Source organism: Melanostigma gelatinosum, assembly GCF_949748355.1.
Source record: "Melanostigma gelatinosum genome assembly, chromosome: 9".
Classification (NCBI taxonomy): Eukaryota; Metazoa; Chordata; class Actinopteri; order Perciformes; family Zoarcidae; genus Melanostigma; species Melanostigma gelatinosum.
This window is the reverse complement of record NC_136642.1, coordinates 16735884-16751571: the sequence shown is the minus strand read 5'-3', so window position 1 is coordinate 16751571 and position 15688 is coordinate 16735884. Positions and strand designations below refer to the sequence as shown.

At 42.5% G+C, this 15688-nt stretch overlaps 1 protein-coding gene across 2 annotated transcripts in view; it reads left to right on the top strand.

The window, feature by feature from the left end:
* Nucleotides 1-15688, top strand: part of cdkal1 (CDK5 regulatory subunit associated protein 1-like 1) — a 203175-nt gene that overhangs the window by 23441 nt on the left and 164046 nt on the right. For both annotated transcript variants that reach the window (XM_079275747.1, XM_079275748.1), the window contains exon 4: nucleotides 8170-8254. In XM_079275747.1, coding sequence (XP_079131873.1) covers nucleotides 8170-8254 — 85 coding nt within the window. The remainder of the gene's footprint in view (nucleotides 1-8169; nucleotides 8255-15688) is intronic.

Sequence of the window (15688 nt, the reverse complement as noted above, 5' to 3'; positions counted from 1 at the left end):
TAATTGTTTCAGCTCCAATCATGTTAATACTATAACTTGTGCAATGTGTGCAGTTCTTTTTCTCACTTTTGACTGACAAGTGCGAGTGTATTGTTTGTACCGGTGTGTGTGTGTGTGTGTGTGTGTGTGTGTGTGTGTGTAGCCAGCCAGCATCCCTCCAATGACAGTTGATTGCATTATCATCCACGGCTGAGTGGTTGCTCACCCTGCTAGATGTACAAACCAACCGCCAAAACCCCAAGGCCCCTCTGTGTCTGTGGGTGTGTGTTTGTGTGTGTGTGTGTGTGTGGGTGTGGATGTCTTAGTGTGTGTATGTGACTGTGGGAGTGCTCACTTGTAAAATGTGATTGGAGGTGAAACTCTTAAGTCCTCAAAGGCCCATTCACAAGTTGCCACGTCAGTGACGCAAACGTACAGATGCACACAGACCTACCCCCACAAGACACACATTGACACAAACACACGGGCGTTCTGACACACACTCTCACACTCCCCGAGGAGGGGGAACCTTTTAGACAGAAATGTTGTCAGCTGGGAATCTGTCTTGTTGTTCCAATCAAACATGCCCAACTTGTCACTCCTCACACACCCACTCTCACTCCCGCGCGTGGGGAATATGACTGTGCGTGAGAGAGGGTATCCGTTATATTGGTGCCACTTCATCGGTGCCCTATGTGACTCATCATAACATACTTCTTAAGGTGTAATATGTTATTCCTGAGCTGCTGTTGCGGCATAGTTACACGTATTGACAAAAAATGGAATGACTTACATTCGTCCAATACTTTGTACTCGGTAGAGCTTGAACGCTCCATAATGGGAGTCGATGCAACCTCCGTTAATGAGAGCGGTTATCTCCGTTAGAAGCAGAACGAGGGAGAGACTCTGTGCTGTTTGCAGTCGGGCCGGTCACTGCCATCACTCTGAGCAGCATCCGTGTGAATGAATTGGAGCAAGTGTCCAATTACGTTAGTTGTTCCAAATGTTTTTAAGCACCTCTTATTTCCAGCACCTCTTGTTTTGGACTTGCAGTTGTGAGATTTACGTCTTTTTTACTCACCAACGTGTGTGTGTGAGAGATGTTTCTGTCTGTTTCATGCAGTGGCGGCACACGTGTAAATATGACCGGCCAAAAATCAGAAATTTGAAGTCGGCGGTCATGGCAGCCAATTGCTTCGTGCAGAGGAGATAACTTTCAAATATTTAGTTTTTTTTTACCATAACCAGCATCCTAACAACATGGCAACATATGTTGACACCAATTTACATGCAGAACAGGTTTTACTATATGACAGTATCTGTTATTGCTACTAAATACAAGCTAATATACTTTAAGTCAGGGTAGGAAATTTACATATTTTTTGGGGGCAATTTTTGCCCCCACTGACTGAAATCCAGGGGCATTATACTTAATGTGAATATAATTCATTTAATCTAATTTCCATTATGCAATATGTATACTTTGTTGGCATATTATTCTGAAAACCGGATGTTTCCTCTGAAGAAACCAGATGTTGTCTCACGTTAATCTTTCCGTTAACTTTCAAAGTCCTTCGCTCGCTCCCGATCTGCGCCGGTTGAATGAGTTTACCGTGAATTTCAGCATATAGGTGCACTACAATTTAAGTGTCTGCCGAGTTGACCGCAGTCTCGCAGTAGGTCTGATTAAGAAGCGCTCCGTTTTTTTATTTGTTTAGAAAGTTCGGGGGCATTTTTTGCCCCTCCGAGTGATATCGGGGGCAAAATTATATTTCTTAGGGGCATTTTTGCCCTTTTCCCTCGTGTATTTCCGACGCTGCTTTAAGTTGACTTTTAGTGAATGTTTTACTATTTACAATGTGCTCGTTCACAGTCGTGTGACGTCAAGATTGCGTTTTCGTGATGTCCGGTTAGATGGATTTGCCTCGAGTTCACAAGTAGGAACGTTGAGTGACTGTCCATTGTACTTTGTCTCGTAGGAGCTCGGATATTTCCGTGTTGTAAACTGTCTTGACTGCAGCATTAATACGACCGTGAGTGGGTCACCAGCCCTCCAGTCCACCTGCCCTCCAAGCCAGTCAGCCTGGCATCCAGCTGTCCAGTCGGCCAACAGGGCCAGACAGGCCTTGTTAGCTCAGTCAAGTGTGTCCATTCACCCCCGAGCCACCCCTTTGCCCCAGCATACGCACCCCGATACACAACCACTGCACGGTATCCCAAGGTCAGCATGTCCTGTGGGTTTTTGTGTGCTAGTAAGATGAGAGATGAGGGCGGGCGGGGGGGGACAGTGGAAGAGGAAGATGATGTGTTTGAGATAGAGGGTGGAATGAATGGAGGGTAGAAGACAGAAATAACAAGGGTGTGTGTGTGTGTGTGTGTGTGTGTGTGTGTGTGTGTGTGTGTGTGTGTGTGTGTGTGTGTGTGGAAAGTGGGTCATGGTGTGGTCTGTGTGTGAAGCACCAGGAGCATCATATTGACCCCTAGGGCTTGCTGTCTGCCTCTTCTCATTCTCAGTCACACACACTGCACACACACACACATACATATACACTCCCAGACATCTCTGCCTTTGCCTTCATACATCATCTACTAGGGCTGGAGGCCAGAGGGAAATCAGAGACTGCATAGATCTGTTTCTTTGGTCTGGAAAATATTCACATCTCAATCACTCAGATACTTTATTTTAAGTAGTCTGGGGAAATGACGGAATGGACTCGTACAGAGTGGGGCCAAACAGTATCGGAAATGTAATCCCAATTTGATTGAGAACTAGTTGTACTGCAAAGACGGCAAGTACAAACAACTATTTCTCTTCAGTCTTTTTTGCCTTGTTCCTCTGTACCGTGAAGGATGCCTGTATAGCTTAACTCTCCCCGCTCGTCTCCACTGGGGACAAATATAACTTACACAGTGTACGTAGCGGGCGAGGGAATGTCAGAGAGAGTTTGGCAACTTGTTAAGTAGGTCTGTCTGAAATGGAAAGTGTGATGCTGCAGCCTCGGTGATAGCAGTGTTATATATGATGTACATATCATCCAGAGAGGGAATTAAAGCAGTCTGTATGAAAGGTTTATGATGCTTGGAAAGCAGAGAGTCTCCAGAGCTCTATTTCCACATAAATAGACAAGATCTGACTGCAGTGAACTTCCCTGAACTGCCTGAAATACCCGAGCAGGATGCTGGATCAGCGAGAGCTCCAAATGCTGCGTACTCTCCTGACGGGGAGAAACAAATCTGTTTGCAGAGTAATCGCCACGGGAGCTCCACAGTGCTAGAAAGCAAGATCGCTCGTTCATTTTAGATTGCAATCACATCAACACGAGTCTTTAATTATTTAGATCACAGTGCCAATTACTGAGAGGAATGTGTCACTGTGAGCCTTTGTAAGTCAACTCACTATTTATAGAACAGGTTTTTGTACACACAACCTCGCAGTGCAGAAGGCACAAGGGACGTATGACGTCCTGTAATTGTCCGTATGATTACTCATCTTTTATTTCATAGCAGATATTGTGGATAGGTTGGACAGTAAAACAATCATAAATTATCCACGCTTTTTAATTTTGATGCCTTTAATGGATCACAAGTAGACACATTTGAATGCTCTAGTAAATTAAACAGGCAAGTTGGGTGCTTGATGAATAAGGGGACAAGTTGATTGCCATAGAATGTAAAAGTTTTTTCAGGAAAAACCCAACTTACTTGTGTTCCACTGCAAAATCCTACAGAGAGATTCTGTCCGTAAGAAGTCGATTAGCTGAGGACAGTAATTGTAAGATGGAGTTAGTCTGGTGTTATTTAGACTCGTGTCTAGTCTGTGTATGATGGAGTGGGGGAAATGAAAAGCAGACAGCGCTGAGGTTAATATTGGTGCTGGACGGTGCAGTAGAAATTGACGAAGGACAGACGGGAGGAAACGAGAATAAGAAAGTTTTGATATGGGTAAAAACAAGGAAGTAGCGACAACTCGAGGTTTGCAAACGACACAAGCTGGAGGTAAGTAGTGAGAGTGAGTGGGCGTCACACATGGTGGTTAAATGAGACAGGAGAGTCGGGGAAATATAGAGTTTGGGTAATATGGGTAAAATGAAAAGAGAAAATATCAAAGAAGTTACGATGGGGGGGAAAGAGGGAGTAAAAGGCTGATGGCTGTTTTAGGCTGTTGTGATAAAATAGCAGGTATGTGCCTGCTGAGTTTAACAACGTGAAAGAATTACACCCGTCTCTTCTTACCTCCCTCCGTGTCTGTGCCTACATTTCTACACTCTGGTGTCTCCAGTAAAATACTGTCATTTGAAACAATTCTGAAAACCATCTTTACTCCCATGATATCTTTGGACATGTATTTCTCTCATTTTTAGAGAAAATGGAATTTTGTCCTTGTTTGACTCCGTGTGTCCACCACCTCTGGCGACTCCGGGCCTAATTTTCTATAGAGAGGCCCCAGCTGGCTAGTGGAGTCTCACCTTTTCTAATGAAACACACAGACTCCTGCTTCCAGGGTTCTACTTCAACTTCACTTGATATGCTTTAGTTTGTGCTGAGTGTGCTGTGTAACCCTGTTGAAAGGCTGCTCTATGTTCCATGTGTGATAATATACACGATGTGCTACAAAAGCAGTGTGCAAACATGCATTTTTACATTCAGCTGCAATTGTGTTGTATCTTTTTTTTATGTGGTTAAAGGTAAAATGCTGCTAATGAGAAAATATCAGTTTTAATCAGCTGCTTTTAGGAAAACGGACTCATTCATAAACTCCTCACGTGAGTATGAAAACATGTTTGTCTATTTACAGTAAATAGTTGAATATACCGTTGACAGTTGGCACATCTGCATGTAGTGGATGGATACATGGGAGTTCAGGGAAATGACCGTATTCCCATTGTGTCTGTTATCTTTGTTTGTGTTTGCCTGCTTTCTGACCCTGCAGCTGAGCCTCCTCTCAGTTCTCTGTGGGGTGCTGCACACAGCTGTGGGTAGGGATGAACCGAGAACCGACACTTTGGTCGATGCCAAAATTCTGAAACCGCCACTGTGCTCATTTTGTCTACAGTACCGCAGGTAGCATAGTTACCTGGAATCAAGGCTCAAACCGTCGTCCCGGGACGACATCACATTTCCCCGACATACTACAAAATGTGAGCAACAAATTAGTGTTGACACCGACAGGAGGAGAGCTGGTGGTAGTAGTAATAGCAGTAGTAATATGAAAATGAAAAAGTTGCAAGACAACAACACAAACAACTCTGACTGGACAACTATTGACAACCGACATTATTTGCCAATAAAACAGAATACATCATTTTTAATTTTGAAACAAATATTTATAGAATTTCAAAGGTGAACACACAAACCTGGCAAGTGCACTAAAACATGTTGGCCAATAAAATCAATATATATTTTTATGATGTTTATGAAACAACTGCTTTATTTTAGATGAGAGCAGGATACCAACGGTAATTCCCTGTCCAGCTGCTTTCCCCCCCCCCCTACTCCTTATCCCCCTCTATTCAATCTCTTTTTCCACTTTCATCACCACCACTACGTCTTTCTCCTGCTTCCTCATTTCACATCTCGTTTAGTCGCTCTGTCTCCGTTCCTCCGTGTACTCCTCTTTGCTCTCATTGTTGGTCATCCTTGAATCCCATTTGGCTACTGCCTATCAGCTGCCTCCACTTCACACTCGCTCTTCTCTTGTTATTCCTCTCTCACCCCGGCCCTCTTCATCGACTCTCTGTCCTGCCTGTTCCTCTTAATCCTTTTTGTTGTCTTTCTTTTTACATCCATAAGCACCCATCTGATCCTCGCTCTCACTCTTTCATTCTTTTGTCCATCTTTCCAGCCGTACTTACTTGATGCGTGCACCTGCTCCCATAACCCTCTCTCCTCATCTCCATAGGGAGTCGTGGGATTGAAATTTGTTATGTATGACCGTGTGTATATTGTTACACAAACACACACACTCTGACCCCAGGTGTTGCCTCTCCAATATCCCACTCTCTCGCATGTGATTTGGTTGCGGGGTGTATGTAGGATGAAACACACACACGCTTCATTTTCCTTTTGCGTACAGTGGGTTCAACTGTTTGAGAGTGGTGGAATTCCTTATATTACTTATTGGAAAATCTCCTGCACACGCAACGAAAAAACAATTTATTTGGAGGTCAGCTGTTGTGGTCAAATGTAATATATGTCTTTTTATTGGATCAAATATAAAACAGGCTTTTCATCTGTGGGTTGCAGACTGAGTGAAATAGTGTCATTATTACGTGTGTGTGTGTGTGTGTGTGTGAGAGAGAGATATTTGTAGGTGTAAAGGTACTAATACAAATAGTGCAAAATTCCAGCTATAATATCTGATGAACTAATGTTGTAAAAATGATCTTTGGTGAATTATTTTGTCCAGTCCGCCAATACTGCCAAGTCATGATAAACGGTGATTGATCTTAAATTAGGGCAGTCGGTAAAAACATAATCTATACTGTTTCTGATTGCCCTGGAAGTAAGTTAATTAAACCTAGGTAGTTACAAATAACGATTGTAGTATTTAGTTTTTTCACTCCTGAATTTTGTTCTATTCTCTCATTTAATTTACTTTTGTGGGTACTTCATGTTACGGCTGTGCATGCATATTGCAAAGTATATAAATAAGCACAACATCTGTCGTGGTATATTAATAACAACTTATGCAGAAATGTTCTCAGCCTTCTCGTCACACTCCTTCCAAAGCTATGAGTTCCAGACTGTTTAATACAGGGCTAATGTAGACTCATTTTGCAAACCACACACACACTTGGACATTTACCCCCTCTCACACATGGATACACACACCCCCACACATACCAGGATGCTTGTCTTACCCCCTGGGCCTTATATCGTCATCAGATAAAAGACTGGTCAACAGTTCTTGTGCACATTCTGTACCAACAACTTCTCACATAACTGCCTGATGGCCATGATTTGCAAAGATAACCAAAATCCTCCGCTGTCATTGGCTGCCCCTCCATACCTATGCAAATGACATGCAAATGTCCCTTTCAAGAGATCTCCCAGTAACAGCATTTCTTGGTGTGGTATTAACTTATGTGCACTTCAATGGTGAGTCATTGGAGGTTACCCCCAGGCTTTATTCCCACACTGATGCAGAGATGAACAGAAAACCACACATGTTGGGAACCATGAATTAATAACCTAACATATTATAACATATTCCCTAAAAGTAAATCTACTCTTTGCTGTCCACATTTTGACAACAGATTTTCAGCTTACAGTTGCACTGTCCACTGCCGTTTTGCTCCAGGTTATTCTTGACTGAATTGCACATGTTTTTAAACATGTAAAACGTATAAATATTTGGCTTTTAGTTCTGCACAATTTAGCATTTTATAGATTCAGTCTCATCTGTTGTCGAGCTCATTATGACTGCTGTGCCAAGTGAGACTTGCTGCTAATGACGGGCGGGACAATGCAATGGATGACAGCAGTTACGGCGCGATACATCTCAAACGAGATGAAGTTCTCTCAACAGAAGCAACTGGCGCTGAGATTGTGTCAGCCATTGTCAGTGCAGTCCATAGACTGTGGCGTTATTCCTCTAACTGATTTTGGTGGAGGAATCGGAGTGTCTCCATGCTGTAATTCGTGGTGGCAACTGTGGAGATGTGTCATTGCGGACCAACCACTGTCAGTGTTTACGTTCCCACTCGGCTTTCACTTCACCTCAGCGTGACGTTCCTGTAATGCATCATTAGACGATGTCAATTAGGTCTGTGACCTATATATATATATATATATATATATATATACACACCTTTAACATTACATTACAGTCACTTAGCAGACGCTTTTATCCAAAGCGACTTACAATACGTGTATTCAAGAGAACTACTAACAACCAGAAGTCATAAGTGCATCTCCTTTTTTAAACAAGCATCTAACTTTCACTCATTAGAAACCGTAAGATCTTCAGAGATTATTATGTGTGGTTCTGAAAAGAGACTGCTTAAACTTACTGATACACGCAGGAACAAAATAACTGAGACCAGAGACCAATTAAGAACTTGTGCTGTTTTCGGATTCCTTATGCTTTCCTGAATCCTTTATTATTATGTGTTGATTGCTTTTTCTTTCTGAAGTCATGCTCGTGTAGTGTGAAAATATGAACTAAAGATCTTCTTTCTCTTTCTACAGACGACCCATCAGACGCAGACCTGTGGGTGCTCAACAGCTGCACTGTGAAAAACCCGGCAGAGGACCACTTCAGAAACTCCATCAGGTACTGACCAACACGCGATGTTCCAACACTTTGTGTCCCATCTTCTGTTTCACGTCGACAGGAGAACATGGCGTATGGTTTTTCATTACAATACACGAGCTGATTGAACCTTTTACAGAATATATTACGGTGGTTTAAATTCATCAGGACTAGTTTGTAAGTATAGGAGATCAAAAAAACAAAAAAATCCAACATGATCTGAAAGTACTTTTTTATTTATGGACAGTGTGCAGGAGTCTTGTTGTTCTATATTGTCGACCATAGTTATTCTCCTCTGCACCCGTCGACCTACAGCTGTGCAAAAGTTTGCTCTTTTGTTTAGTATGAGATGAAATGATTCCGTCAGAATTTAAAGTTCTTGTCTTCTGAAAGCAAATAGCCGGCCAGAATACTTAAGTATTTCATACCCATCGGCAAAAGAATACGAGACAAATAGAGTAATTTCAGTCCTGGAACATCTTCAGTTATTTCCAAATTATATTTGTCTCCACAACACAACCAGTGTAGCCCCCCAAGGAAGTAATTATGATTATTGTTGCTGTTTCATTCAAGTTTTGCGATATAGCACACACTTTTCCCGTGTGTGTGTGTTTTATGTATTCAGCTTGTTACTCCATGTCAGTTTCCACCTACTCACTGTTCCACTGGTCTCTCACTGCACCGGTGAAACACGCACACACAGAGGGAGGCAGAGTGGGAGGGATATTTGCATAAACACAGAGAAATTAAGCTAGAAACTGTTTTGCATTTTGATTACTTTCCATCCATCAGGGGCACACCCACACCTGGTGTGTGTGTGTGCTTTAGAGAGAGAGAGAGAGAGAGAGCTGAATCACTGGGTGACTGTTCGTAGAAATCAGGATTTTTAGGTTTCAGTTCAGAACTCTGGATGTTTACGGGCGGTGCGCAGAAATCAGATGCCATCAAATCAGAGGAACATTTTGATGTGATCATATTGACTGTTATCACGATTATCAGACACAGTTTTAAACTCCAGACATTTGTTTTCCTCTAAAATCATTGGTTCGAGCCATGTCAAATCCAGATAATCCACTTGAGCCTGTCTCGAGGGACCATGAGAGGAACTGCATGTTAAAACACATCTGCACTGACCAACACAACATAAATGGCTTACATAGTTATAATCATGATCGAATTATATGTAAATACTGATTAAGAGCGCCTTTGGCAAGCTTTAAATCTCCTTACTTGTCTCAAGAAATGTATACAATTTTACAATTCTAGTGTCACTTTTCCAGCATATAAAGGCCAAACATTTGCTGTCTCCAGCATCTAAAACGTGCTAGTTTGTTGTTTTTCTTTGTCTTACTAATGGTAAATACATTTACTTTGGGGTTTGTATTTAACAAAAAAAACAATGTAAACATGTTACGTTGGGCTCCAGAAAATTGCGATGGTGTCTTTCTCAATTGTTTTGGGACATTTTATAGACGCACAACTTAATTTGTAAATAAATAATCTCTTAATCCACAGTGAAAGAAGGGAGGCTACACCTGACTGTGGCTGTTTCAATAGCACTGCTGTTTGGCATGTTTGAATAGACAACTTATTGATGAATTGCATTTTACATTTTGGACGTTTGAATCATCATAACTGAGTAGCTTAGAAGGAAATATTAGTTTCCATCACTCCAATCTTCCTGTCTTGCTGCTCCAGCTGTCTCCTCACGCTCACTTTTTCCTTCACCCTTCCTGTCATGCAATTGAAATGCACCAAATAATAACAGACTTCAGAACTCCTTTGTCTTCTTAGTTGATGCCAGCGTTTTTCTTTTTTCTTTACAATTAAACACACACACACACACACACACACACACACACACACACACACACACAGGAGGAATGTGAGTTTTTTTGTTTCCGTTCATCACCTTCTGCTTTCTGCTTGCATGATGGAGACACAAAATAAAGGGGTACAGGATCAAAGCAAATCCAAATGCCCACTTAAAGTTTGTTCTTATTCCCTCATTCTTCTCTTGCTTCTCTCCGTATGATGGACGGACAGAACAAATGAGTGGAGGAGGCAGGCGCACGGACTGCCTCGCGCTCAGTCACACGCTGGCCGTTATGCCAGCACCTCCTGGTACCGCAAAGGCGCGCATACACACACACACGCGCATTATAATTCACACACACACATTTGCATATCTAGCGGTGCTGAAAATGTCTTCAGTGGTTATTTTTGTCTTGGAAATCTTAAATCTAAACGTTAATATTAGATATGCCTTTGGCCCTTTTTGTTTGAAGATGGTAAAGTTTGATGAGCATGTGATCAGGTAGATGTGGAAAAGCTGGTTACAGACTAGAAAAGGTCCAACTAAGAAGAAGAATCAATAGTTGTCGGTGTGTTGTCTCTGCACTTGTTAGAAGCCATAAGCTGCTGGCCGCACACACTTTTCACAGGTAAACATGGCAATATTTCAGATCAGTAGAATTCACTCTCTTCACCGTCGCCTTTTTAAGATCCTGCCGTCTCTGGAAAAAGCAGATCCATACGAACACACTGCTTCTGTGACGATACAAACGGACGGGAAATACTCGCTGACATCATTTTTCTCATTCATTTAAAATGTTTATTAGCATACTCTCTGTTGTAGGCCGCTCAAAAGTGCTGATGCTTGCCATATATGGTATGGTATCAGACAACAGCATGAGGCATTCTACTTGCCCCGGGCAAGCGTTAATGTCGTGCCCTGGTGTGTAAAACAAATATCCCCCATGGCAGTGGCACATGGGGCATTATGTACAACCAACACACACGGTCACAGAAGTAGCACTCGGTGTACTGGTAAATGAGTTGAGGGGTTTACATTGGAAGCACAGGGGCTTTCAGCAGTCTTCTATCACGGTTTTGGAGAGACACAGTGAAAAGACGGTTTATTACTTCTGGAGAACTGGGGCTTAGTTGGCAACCATGCCAAGTGTGTGTGGGATAAGAAGTTGTGTTTTTGTCAGGTGGATGGATGCCCAGGCAGCTTGAGGGAGAGTGTTGTGTGTGTGTGTGTGTGTGTGGTGTATAGGCTTACCCTGAGAGAAGGCTTGCAGATGTGCATATGGGGTGCATGGTCTGCATTTGCGTTGAAAAACCACATAGTATTGATTGGTCGTGAAGCTAAGGTTACTTGCCTATAACTAAGGTTAGTGTGTGTGTGTGCTGTTTTCCTTTACGTACGCAGAACTTAAATTATGTTTGCTTTGGTTTAGGTTAAATCTTTAGTGACTTCGGACATTCGTGCCTTGCTCACGGACACTTAGAACAGGTTCAAGGTTGGTTGTGTTGATGTAATCTGTGATTATTAAGATGATATCAAAGTGCAGTGCATTCATTTGTTTTATGTGCTGATTCCTCTCGGTGGCGCTGTGCTGGTCTCAGAACTGTTGCCCACAGCGTTTTGAAATGAAGCTGGCCTGTTTCATTTAGTTTAGCATGCAGGGTCAGTTGACATGTGTGGGAGATGGGATTCCTTCGAGCTGCTCTTTTAGACCGATAGCATCTCTGCCCTGCTGTTCTCTCCTTCAGCAGATATGCACTCAGTAACAAAAAACTGCTAATAGAGCAGCTTCTGAATGCTAAAAAGGCAATTAGTATGGATATTTGGGCGCGCATGTGCGTGCGTTTGAAATGCCAAAATCTATAGCGTAATTCAATGTCGGAGACCTTTCAAATCAATGAACGCAGAATGCATTAAAGAAACAGTTGCTCAACAGCATGTACCGGTAATTAAACTGCTCTGTGGGTGTATTTGTGTGTGTGTTTTTGATTTCTCCGTTTGGCTGTCTCTAGTAATGTTTATGATCAAGGGAATGTATGCTTAACGAATTAGAACCCAACTCGGGAGTTGTACTTCTGTTTTCAAAATACTCCAATTCCCATGTTATATTTACATTAATTTCAATATAATTGAGATATTCATGAACCAACCATTAGAAAGAAAAATCATTATGTTTTTAATTGAAAGGGGACACAACACACAGAATGAACTCTTGGAAGGATTCCAAAATGAATATGCAGTGCTAGTGTATTCATAACAGATCTGTAGGCTGAGCACTGAATGTATATTACGGCTCTCGGCAGCAGGACAGTCTATTGTTGGCTCAGTGTTGTCTTGGCAGACCATTGATTGGTGACCACATGCTGCCAAAAGTGTTTTGTAAAAGTGAGCTGATTTAGTTGCGTGACACAGAGGGTATAGGCTCACATTCACAATATGAAACTGAAGTAGAAAAGTAAGATGTTGGGTCTTAGTTATGATTGTCATCTCAAATATTCTTTAAATTTACATCCCTTTAAAAGCCTTGAATACGTTTTGAATCAAATAGACAGAAATCTTAAAATGTGGTTCTCCAATGAACAGTTTTCTAATTTAATACCATATATATTCATAATAGAGGTACAGGTGGTGAATATGCATTACAGCCCATGGCTGCATCCGTTTATTAGTAAGATGTCCACTGACGTCGGCCATTGATTTCTGACCACATGTTTACCGGAGGTAAAGGTCATGTTTGGCAAATAAAATCATTAAAGTTTAAATCCAACTGAATCAAAACATACACGTCAGTCCACAGCCCTATTGTTTCAACCCGTGTCCGAAAGCATTAGTATCTCTTTGCAAAACCGAGATAGAGCTGAGGCTGCAAATCTGTCACATGACAAAACCCTCTCTGCTCCATCACTAGCGGATCAGACCTCAGAGAACCACGAGCACAGCTCACCCACACAGACACACACAAATATATATACGAGTCTAGTTCGTTGGGTCAAAAGTCCCACAATGCTTTGTGGTCAAGTGACGCGTTTTCTTTTTTTACAGTGGTTATAATTAATGGAGATGTTTATTCTGGCTTTACAGCATGTCGCTTTAAATTGAACTGACACACCAAAAGTGTCTGACATTAAGGCCAGAAATGTTTCCTTTCCATCAGGACGTGACTGCAAGATACAAACAATTTGAAATCTGCAGTGACCTTTACAGTTGTTTTATGTCTATGTTCCCCCAGTCCGGCACACTCGCAGGCATGGATTGGTAGCTGGCTGGACGCGCGCGCGCACACACACACACACACACACACACACACACACACACACACACACACACACACACACACACACACACACACACACACACACACACACACACACACACACACACACACACACACACACACACACACACACACACACACACACACACACACACACACACACACACACACACACACACACACACACACACACACACACACACACACACACACACACACACACACACACACACACACACACACACACACACACACACACACACACACACACACACACACACACACACACACACACACACACACACACACACACACACACACACACACACACACACACACACACACACACACACACACACACACACACACACACACACACACACACACACACACACACACACACACACACACACACACACACACACACACACACACACACACACACACACACACACACACACACACACAGAGTGCTCGCTGCCTCGGGCTGTTTTTGGTACAATCCAGGGATTGGCATTTAATCTGTCGGTTCTGCAGGGCATTAGCCTACATTTTGGGGTACACGCAGGCACACAAATATTCCGAGAGGGGGACAGGCCGACTGACACTGAGGGGAAATGGACGCACAGACCGAGAGCGTAGCAGGGCTGATGTGTTGGCCTCAGTGACCCCAGAGCTGTGTGAGAACCAAACCAAGGCCGGGGCTGGCCCGTACATCACCTTGCTTTCAACATGTCTTCATCTGCGTAGTGAGACCGCACTCTACTTTCTGTGCTCTACCACTAAATATGGTGTTTTGTCTCCGGTGTGAGGAGATGGTCTGTCTGTTTTATTTTGTCTGCTTTCTGTAGTGTTCTGTTTTCCTTTTGTTCCATTTGATTTGATTCATTTGTTCTAAAACATACCAGCACTTTTACAGCACAAGGGTTCTCACAGCGACAAACTGCATTCCTCTACGTGTCACAGTTCAACAAGCTTCCTTCACTTCTGTGTAGATTAAACAGCATGCACAGAGATAAAGCAGACTTCATGCAGCAGTTTCTACTGTTCTCTGCCTTGTTCTCTTCTTGTGATGGTTAGGTGAAATCTGTTAAGGTGGTATGTGATTATTGAGTGGGAGTGAGCATTCTTTTACATTGTTGTCCCCAATGCATCCTTGTCAGATCTTTGATTGATTTCATGTAAAGACCATCAGATCGTGAGCCTCGTCTGTGCTCTGTGTGTACAGAAGATATTCCAGCAGTGAGTTGCAGCCAATGCTGAATCCTTTTTATTCAACAGCGTTTACAACATCTAGAGCTGTTTGCGCCATTAGCTGATCAAGATGCATATCGATGCCTGACAGGACCCTTTACTCTTACTGCAGCACTGAAAATCCTCCGATCCACCCCATCGCTACCTCCGGCTTTGATCTAACTCACGTTAACATGAACCTGTTAAAATGGTCTTATCCTTTTAAAATGATTGACCTGCTGTTAGACTAGACTTTGGCACGTGTCTCTGCTTAACCTAAGACATTCATCCACAACAACAGTCAGACCCAATTTTGTTAGATATTTTCAGCTTGTTTATCAGAAAAGGTGAGAGGCAGAGCTGCATCAGAAGGTATGAATGTGATGTGATGAGAGGCTGATGATGTTTAAATCCCTTTTCCTGACGGACTTGACTCTTATCGGCTTTAAAGGACCGGCTATTATCATGTCCGCGTATCCACAGCAGCTGAAAAGTATTTCATACGGCTGTAGTAATGGGACGTCAAGTCAGAGGTTGTTCTGCTGTTATCTGGTCACCATTGGGACAGAACGTTAATATGGACATTGTGTTTAACAGTAGTAGTAGTACAGGGGACGCTCCGCTCTGTCTGAGCAACCATTGAAGCTTTTCTTTTACACGAATGAAGGTACAATAATATAAAAATATAATTTAATGAAATGTTGTCTGTCCTTATATTTTGCTACATTTATCATTTATGAAAAAAAGAAATAAAAAAACAGTTTGATGAGCAAGGCCTCCACTGTTTGTGACCATGATGGTGTGTTCACATGTTTCTTCAGCTGGAAACACACAAGTTTAAATCTACAGAGATCCTATGAGTTAAGCTCAACTGCCCGACTCCACGCTATTTTTAAATATGCCTTGAAGAAATGAACACGCGCTCGCATTATTGCCTGTGTGTGTGTGTGTGTGTGTGTGGGGCGCGCTGAATTCCGCTCACAAACAACCTGTCATATCTGCTCTACAAAGAGGGTTTGAATGCACAGTATGGGGCTCTAAGTCGGCAAACATCCTCTCCAAACTGGATATTTCTTATTGTGTGACCCTTACCCTCGCTGATTTTTACATAATTAACATGGAGACTTTTGAAGCT